The 9,302-nt window shown below is 42.1% G+C and overlaps 1 protein-coding gene across 1 annotated transcript; it reads right to left on the reverse strand.

Annotated features, from left to right (window-relative positions):
• Positions 1–371: 371 nt before the first annotated feature.
• Positions 372–6,182, reverse strand: LOC119899976 (myelin and lymphocyte protein-like). The gene is made up of 4 exons (XM_038714808.1): positions 6,027–6,182; positions 2,420–2,587; positions 1,410–1,535; positions 372–1,070 (listed from the first exon to the last, which is right to left on the reverse strand). The coding sequence occupies exons 1-4, from the start codon at positions 6,114–6,116 to the stop codon at positions 996–998; spliced, it is 459 nt and encodes a 152-aa protein (XP_038570736.1). The 5' UTR covers positions 6,117–6,182; the 3' UTR covers positions 372–995.
• Positions 6,183–9,302: the final 3,120 nt, after the last annotated feature.

Below are 9,302 nucleotides of genomic sequence, written 5' to 3' on the forward strand. Positions count from 1 at the left end.
GCAACTTACAGCTGCTGCACACGCCACTGGAACAACAAGGGGTTAAGTGTCTCAGGGACACATTGGGAGTTGAACTCTGGTCGCTCACACCAAAGGCATGTGTCTTATCCACTGTTCCACCTCCTCCACAGCAGCAGGAGGTTTTGAGTACAGACCAACTGACCACATCATGATTGAGCCGCTCTGTCAGAAATGTGAATGAAGCTCAGATTAAACATCATGCGCCTCTTTTTGTTTCTCAGAAGTAGCTGCCGAAAGACAAGCTGGTGGGGAAATATAGACGCTATATTTTTAGACTTGACCTCCAGTGAGCCGCCGTCCATGTTGGTGTAAATGAAAGCAAACTGATTAGTTGAATAAAGTCAATAAAGTTTCAAAACAAACACTTTTATTCATAATCAGAAGAGTCAGCAGTTTCAGCAGTGCTTCACACAGTTTCCATCCTTTCCTGTTCTGATCCGCACTAATTAAATTATCTTGTTTAGAAACTTATAAAAATATAAAAGCAGCCACATCAGAGCCTTTCTTCAATCAGCTGAGAGGAAACCAACAACACTCGTTTATTACAGGAAACATGAGAGAAGTTACCCCAGGACAGACGCTCCAGACCAGGAAGCCACAACATGTGAGGGTGGACAAAATAACAGAAACCCCCAGAAACAGCTGGGCAGGAAAAACCAGTGAGATGAAGAATATAAGTTAAAAACATTTTGTGACTCTCTGTTGATTCAGCTTGCTGCTCGTTTGTGAAGCCAGCAGGCTCCGCTGTGTGTGGACTAAATGCTGATGAGTTTCTGGATCTGATGACCCAAACTGTCATTCATCACTTCACATCCCTGAAGTCCCGCCTACTCCTGACAGCCGGACGCTGACAGCTGCTGCGGTGATCCAGATGTTGCTTCACAGCCTGACAGCCCCCCCCCCCCATCATGTACACGCTTTAAGAAAAAGAATCAGTCCTGTTCTGGATCACAAGGCTCTGCGGGAGGAAACCTCTAGAAAGATTTCCATCGGATGGCCGACAGGATGGTGTGGATGAAGTAGAGGAGGGTCGCCACGTAGGAGAAGACCTGTCAGGAGAGATGGCACTTAATTTAGAAATATTTTATGTTTGTCTCGGATGGAGTGTGTTTGGCAGATTAAGAGGCGGAGCTGTGCTCCAGTTTCAGCTAAGTGTGGTAAAAACGAGGTGACAGCTGTAGGCACGTGCAGCCGAGCAGAACAGTTTCCTGACTGCTGCGTAGAGCAAAAGGAAAGTTCAAAGTTGTTGCCTTTGTGTAAGTTTGAACACATGTTTAGGACTCCTGCTGGAGACGTTTTGTTTAGTAACTGTCAAGAGCCAATCAGAGGGTCTCTCAGCTGGTTTAGAGCTCAAGAAAAACAACCAGGACTGCCGGTTCAGGACTCACCACTGCAGAGATGTCCAGCTTGTAGTTCCTGTTGTTGGTCCCATTGTTCATGTCCAGGGTCACTTTGGCCAAAGCCACTGAAGCGCTGAGGTAGAAGAAGGCAGCGATGCCGTGATACGCAAAGTCCTGACAGACGAGGAGGAGGAAGACAAAAGACGAGCGTGAGACAAAAGTATGTGGTGAGAGCGACGTTCATTGTTTGCACTGGCACCGAGTCAAAACTCTCAAACATGCGGTTTATCACACTGACGGTTTGTTTGGCTTCAGGTTGTTAGTTTGTTGTGTTGTGATCTCTCAGGTGTTGAGAGATGCTCCAGAATCTGAGTTCAGGATCAGCCAGAAATGACCAGATTACCTTCGTTGTGTGTCTTTATATTTTAATGCTTTAAAGAGCTCCTCTGATGCTGTGGTGGATTACACTTTTACAATCACTAATCAGCTTCATTGGCATGAAAGTATAACAACAATATTGCTAAAGCTGTAAATAAATGAGTAAAAGTTGTGTTTGTTAATAAGAAATTAAATAAAATTAATTAATTAATTAAAAAAAAGACGAACTGAAAAAATCTAATGTGACATTGAAAAACAAAATACAAATAAAGGAACAATTACTAAAATATCAAACAATCAAAATAATAATAGTTTGAAAATGAGCACAGTTATTTATCAGTCTGAGTTTCCACTGGTTGTCCTCAGACATATTTTGCAGCACTTATTTGACATTCTGGCATTTCTCCCAGTAAATCGGGGAGTTTCTGTGAGTCTGCTAGAGATCTGAATTCGGGGTATATTTGTGAAATGTTTGTTTCTTAGTGTTTTATATTTCGGGCCTGAGGTTAGAAAGTGCAGCTCCGTCTCTGCCTGATTATCTCTGCTGGTCGACACTGAAACTGTCACAGACAAACCTTTCACTGCCTAAAGCTGAGCTTTTATTCAAACCAGGCGTTTTAATCTTCCCTGCACAGGATTGTGGGTAGAAGAGCAGTGAGTCGAAGGTTAAAATGACTTACCGCTGCAGCCCAGCTGCTTCTGTTGTTGTGCATCCCGCAGGCGAACACCAGCAACCAGATAAAAGTCATGACGAAGCAGAAGATGGAGACGAACATGACCCAGGCCTGAGGGTTCGCCGGCACCACCAGCGTGCACGCCACCAGGATCCACACCAGACCCCCGAAGATCTGCAGGAACACCAGAGACTCATGAGACACAGCTGATCGTCCAGCTAGCAAACCTATTCTACTCAATGCACTGCAACTAATGCTCCTTTTCTTTATCGGCTAGTCTGCTGATTATCGTCTGGATTAATCGATCAATTGTTTCGTCTATACATTGTCAGAAAATAGTGACAGGGATTCAATTTAAAATGACGTAAAACAGAGAAAATCTGAAACTTTGGAGACGTGATGTTTTAAAGAAATGACACAAATGATCAAAATGGTTGCAGATTAAATTCAAGTCAGTCAATAAATCAGTTTTAAACTGCAAGTTTCACTGTTTAGTGTCACATTCATCAAAACGCAGCAGAAATGTGTCAGCATAGTGTTTGGTGGTCGTACCGTGTCGGTCTGACTATTTATACTGTGTGAACTTCGTGAGGCCAAACTGGACTTTTCCACAACAGGCCTTTGTGTTCATTTCCCTGCCCAAGGGCCCCTATATGGTACTGGGGCCCTCTGTGATGGAGGCTGTTTACAGGGTCATGGGGGGCAGTCACACCTAAAGACAATTTAGGGTCACTAATGAACCCACGCAGACACGGGGAGAACATGCAAACAGAAAGACCAGGGCAACAGGGGTTGAACCCGCGACCTTCTTGCTGTGAGCCCACAGTGCTATCCACTGGACCACCGTGCCGCCAAACTCTCATCATGATTGTCAGTTTAATGACTGGCCAGGTAATGATTGGACGCAGGCCACAGTGCACTTCACACACTACGGTTCGCACCGTACTGATTCAAGATCAGTTTTTGTAAGAACAAGTTGAGATTAAAACGGTGGAATTCATTTGTAACTGATCCACGGTCAGATTGGTGTATCTGTAACGTTAGTGTTCGTGAAAATGGAAGCGGTAGCAGCTGAAAGCTGAGCGGCGCTGCCAGGAGAAAGATGGATAAGGAAGAGAAAGAAGTTACTCTAGCAGCTGAGCTCAGCCTCAGTAAGTTAACGTTAGCTAACTTTAGGAAAGAAAGGGAAAAAGACAGAAGTGAACAAACAGAACGAGGCAACTCAAGCTCGTCGGCAGGTACCATCATCTGCACACTGGGGATCGATTACAGAGAGCGTCTCGAAGGGATTTCAGCCTTTCAGAATCTGGCGGCTGAGGGCCCGTGTCCACCAAAGCGTTTTTTTACCAGCTGAAAACACCAGCGGCTCTTCTGAAAACGCCCAGCAGGGAGCGCTAGCGGGCGTTTCAGAGGCACAGCGATTTTTCCAACTGCTTTGGTTGCTATGATACATTTGTTACAAGTAGTTCTACTTTACTTTACTGGAGGTAAAAATGTCAACACAGAGTAGAGTCCTCGCTCTGTATGCAGAGAAGGCTGAAGCAGGCGGAGAGGACGGACTCGCCGTATGTGGGTTCATGAGATGAGGAAACATCTTGGCGAGTAGCATTTCACCGTTTGGTTTAGAGCTGAGGTTGGACGTTGCTACGGTGTGGTGTTTGTCCCGCCCCTCCTCTACTGTGATTGGACAGATGAGTAAAAAGTGACGAGCGCAGCGTTTTTCCCCTCGTCACGCTGCTCCCATTGCAAAGAATTGAAGAAAGATGCTGGCGTGAGAAAAAATTTGGTTTGGTCATTACGGTTTTCTGTACGTTATTTTATACCTTTAACTAAAATAACAGAACGTGCTACACAGGTCCAGTCAGGTTGAATATGTGAGCTACAACCAAGGCCGGATTAGTACCTCCAAGGGCCCCCGGGCACTGAAGCTATTGACACCCAGCAAACTACAGGCACCCGACAAACTCCACCAACACTGCCTGGGTTTAGGTATTATTTAGTGGTTCAGGACTTTTCTGGGCGTGAGGGGTGGAGGTTGGTGTAGGTTGGTGTAGGTTGGTGTAGGTTGGTGTAGGTTGGCGGAGGTTGGCGTAGGTTGGCGTAGGTTGGTGGAGTTTGGCGGAGGTTGGTGGAGGTTGGCGTAGGTTGGCGGAGGTTGGCGTAGGTTGGTGTAGGTTGGTGGAGTTTGGCGGAGGTTGGTGTAGGTTGGCGTAGGTTGGCGGAGGTTGGCGTAGGTTGGTGTAGGTTGGTGGAGTTTGGCGGAGGTTGGTGTAGGTTGGTGTAGGTTGGTGGAGTTTGGCGGAGGTTGGTGTAGGTTGGCGGAGGTTGGCGGAGGTTGGCGGAGGTTGGTGTAGGTTGGCGGAGGTTGGCGTAGGTTGATGGAGGTTGGCGGAGGTTGGTGGAGGTGCGGCCCTGTTTATTTGCGCATTAGAACAGCTGAAAAGAACTATAATTCACTGCTGCTCCCTCTCGACCTTTAACTCACTTGCTCCAGTGTCTCCATTATTTTGTCCCGCCTGTTTTTCCAGTTCGGCCCGCATGGCTGCTGTTGTTTGCTGCATCTCTGATGATTGACAGGCTGCATTATTCATGGAGCCAGACTCCACCTGCTGTTTTTAGATATTCACGGGGTCCAAAAACCAGGATTCCACTGCACGTTGTGAGGGCCGACCGGCTTTGTGGGGACCAAAACGCTGGACCCCACAAGTTTAAAGGGCTGGTTTTAGGGTTCAGGGTAGAATCAGGTTAAAGAGCCACACCGCTGTGTGTGTGTGTGTGTGTGTGTGTGTGTGTGTGTGTGTGTAACGCCTGCAGGCCTCCTCCTCAGTGCCGACGTCTGTCTTGTGTGTTCTTTTCACATCAGCTGCTGTTTACGTCACGCCTGATCCTCCGGCCCCTGACTCTTTCAAACATATTTTTTAAATCTAAAGATTCTCCTCCTCTGAATGAGTTCTCTGGTTCTCTGTAAGTCAGGTATTCAGTGGAGTAACTGTACAGTAGTTTGGATGTTCAGAGAGGTCAGAACTAAATCAAGGTTTCACTTATTTCACTCTTGATCTTTCTTCTGTTTCTGTATCAATATATTTTAAAGGCATCAGAATCTCTTCACTCATTTTGTTCAGCTGTTGTCTTGAAGCCACACTGTGCACATTTACATCAGGGAGTGTCCAGATAAACCCTGTGAAGCTCTGAGGTTCGGAACGACGACACTACATCCTGCAATAAGCCAATAACAAGAAACGAAATAATTTCTTGTTAAAGGAAATGTGGTGAAATTCTTGGAAATAAAAACACAGAACTGTGCAGCTGAATCTGTTACTGGATGTGAAATAATTAAGGAAACAGGATTTAAACGTAAAAACGACGTGACTGAACACGTGTTCACCGATCACCAAACCAGCAACACCATTAAAACTTCTGCCATTTTCTGCAGACCGCAGTCAGACTCACTGGTTTTGGTTTACTCATTTAAACTCGGTTCGGCTAGATAACCCGAGATGTTTCCGTCCGTGCGTAAAAGCTGCGTAAAAGCGGCCGCGCCGTTGAGCCAAGACAAAGACGATGAAGCAGCCCCAGTAAAGTGCCAGTGTGTCGGGCAGCTGCTGTTTCTTACCAGTTCGGGCAGGTAGAGGATGTCGGGGATGGTCGTACATATTCCGGCCCCGCTGGGCAGGTTTCCCATGGTGGCGGTGTTGGAGGCCATCCTGCTGCTGCTGCTGCTGCTCAGACTGAAGAGGGACTCAGAGCTGCTGCAGTTTAAACCAGGAGGAGCTGACCTGAAAAACCGGAATCCCCATCAGCCGAGGTGAGACAGGTGAGACAGGTGAGACACGCCCGGCGCTCCGCTCACAGCGGCTGCTGGCCCGCTGCGCTCCGCTGGAGGTCTGGAGGTTCCGCGTGAGCCGGACAGCGTGACCAGCGTGACTCCTTTATCACCATGACAACCGGCAGCAGCTCCGTTTCCATCATCAACAACAACAACAGCAGCATCATCAGTAGTAACACTTCAGTAACATGAACCTCAGCTGGTTTATTGGCGTTTTGTTTGTTGTAGATGTGACGTCAGAATACATTATGTATTATTATTATTGTTTTATTATTATTTTATTATTTGTTTTATTTTATTTTTATTATTTGTTTTATTATTATTATTATTATATTAGGCCTCTTATAACTGGTAGTTAGTGCCAAATTTAGTTGGTACCTACATGCTAACTGACTCCACTCCAGTACTTTCATTGTTGTGTGTTTCATTGTGTTTCCCCTGTGGAGGATCAATAAAGGAAAATATTTTCTTATTTTATCAATTCTGCACATAAAGTCCTTCAGCACACCTCGTCATCTGCATACAGGGACAAGAGGGTCTACTGTAACACCAACCCCCGAAGAGACGGCTCCCCTCATCCTTTCCCCTTCCTCCCTCCATCCCCCCTCCAGCCCTCTCACATCACCTCGGCTGTTTGAAACCTTCTTCACAGGTTTGGTGTTTGTCAGTGAATAGCAGGCCTGATTATGGTAAGAATATTTTACAGAGCACACTGGCTGCGTGCAATAAAACACAGGAGAAAAGGACTCGGTCCAAATGACAGTAGTAAATGTAGAAGTCATAGTTACAGCAGTAATAATAGGATTTCAATGCTGTATTCTCTTTGTTGGACAGGAGCTGACGTCTGCTTTGTGTCTCTTGTCTCTTGTCGTTAATTCTGTTGAAATGTTTCCATCTTTTCACATCTCAACAAGCAGTAATACCGGTTCTGTCTAACGTCTGTGATCCTCTGGCCGCTATCTCTGGTGTGGAAACAGAAATGTAAAAAGTAAACATTGTGGTGTAAGCAGCAGTTAGCACTGAAGCTATTTCTTAACCAACTAGGAGCAGAGACTGAACATCTGAACTTCAGGGGGGTTGTTGGTTTGAGCTCGGCACTAAATCTACTGTCAGCTAAACCAGCTGACCACAGGACGGACGGAATACACACACACGTTTACTGTTTTATGTACTTTATTTTAATATATTTATTTACACACTCAAACACATGTTTACTGTTTTATTTACTTTATTTTGAATATATTTATTTATTTACACACACAAACAAACACAAGTTTACTGTTTTATTTACTTTATTTTAATATATTTATTTATTTACACAAACAAACACACGTTTACTGTTTTATTTACTTTATTTTGAATATATTTATTTATTTATTTACACACACAAACAAACACAAGTTTACTGTTTTATTTACTTATTTTTTATATATTTATTTATTTACACAAACAAACACACATTTACTGTTTTATTTATTTTTAATATATTATTTACTTATTTTAAACGCACAAGTTTACTGTTTTGTTTATTTTATTTTTAATATATTTATTTATTTATTTACACACACAAACACACGTTTACTGTTTTATTTACTTTATTTTTGAATATATTTATTTATTTACACACACAAACAAACACAAGTTTACTGTTTTATTTACTTTATTTTTAATATATTTATTTATTTACACAAACAAACACACGTTTACTGTTTTATTTACTTTATTTTTAATATATTTATTTATTTATTTACACACACAAACAAACACAAGTTTACTGTTTTATTTACTTAATTTTTTTATATTTATTTATTTACACAAACAAACACACATTTACTGTTTTATTTATTTTTAATATATTTATCTACTTATTTTAAACGCACACGTTTACTGTTTTGTTTATTTTATTTTTAATATATTTATTTATTTACACACACAAACACACGTTTACTGTTTTATTTACTTAATTTTTAATATATTTATTTATTTATACACAGACGTTTACTGTTTTATTTATTTTATTTTTAATATATTTATTTATTTATTTACACACACAAACAAACACATGTTTACTGTTTTATTTACTTTATTTTTAACATATTATTTATTTATTTACACACACAAACAAACACATGTTTACTGTTTTATTTACTATATTTTAATATATTTATTTATTTATACACAGACGTTTACTGTTTTATTTATTTTATTTTTAATATATTTATTTATTTATTTACACACACAAACAAACACATGTTTACTGTTTTATTTACTTTATTTTTAATATATTTATTTATTTATTTATACACAGACGTTTACTGTTTTATTTATTTTATTTTTAATATATTATTTATTTATTTACACACACAAACAAACACATGTTTACATTTTTATTTACTTTATTTTTAATATATTTATTTATTTATTCTAACACACTTTTCTTTCTTTCTTTTTTTCTTTTTTCCTTTACATTGATGCCAATAAAGCTAGATTGATTTGAATTGAGTAGCTTGTTAGCTAACATGGAACAACATGTGAATCAGAGTCGGAGCTGGTTGAAGGTGGATGTTTTCTCTTTTGATGGAGCTAAGCTAACAGCTCCCCCTGCTAACAGTCTTTGTGCTAAGCTAAACTGATTGTTTCATCTGAGTCTGGATAAGATGGCAGACCAACAGGAGCCAGGTGAACATATGGAGTCCTAAAGCAGCACGTGTAACTGATATCTACAGTAAACCCTTCACACCTCACACTGTAACCAACAGAACCGTGGAGACAACAAGCCTCTCATTTGGCAGCTGAGCTGTCGGAAAAACACCTCACATAATCGCCCAGCTGGATCTGGTTTCAGCCGCTGCCATCCGATCCTCCTGCCCGGGAAACCTACTCCTGATGGAGACGACACTCTCTGGACATGGGTCAGACGGGATGAGCGCTCCTGGTCCAAAACCCGGTCCACGCAGGAACCAGGACTCCACTGCTGTTTCTTCAAACTGCAAATCCTCTGGAATAAACCTGACCCCAAAGCCTTCAGATGTTCTCTGGGCTGCAAACGCCAACAGACTGAGG

Source organism: Micropterus salmoides, unplaced genomic scaffold, assembly GCF_014851395.1.
Source record: "Micropterus salmoides isolate LMB-PRFRI ecotype aquatic unplaced genomic scaffold, ASM1485139v1 Ms_hic_scaffold_12, whole genome shotgun sequence".
Lineage (NCBI taxonomy): Eukaryota > Metazoa > Chordata > Actinopteri > Centrarchiformes > Centrarchidae > Micropterus > Micropterus salmoides.

What these genes read in the sequence shown, in the direction of transcription:
- LOC119899976 (XM_038714808.1), bottom strand. Translation starts at nt 6,116, where the DNA reads ATGGCCTCCAACACCGCCACCATGGGAAACCTGCCCAGCGGGGCCGGA. An exon ending in TCCTCTACCTGCCCGAACTG is followed by an intron (nt 2,588 to 6,026) that starts GTAAGAAACAGC and finishes GTGTTCCTGCAG; the next exon opens with ATCTTCGGGGGTCTGGTGTG. An exon ending in AGCTGGACATCTCTGCAGTG is followed by an intron (nt 1,071 to 1,409) that starts GTGAGTCCTGAA and finishes CTCTCCTGACAG; the next exon opens with GTCTTCTCCTACGTGGCGAC.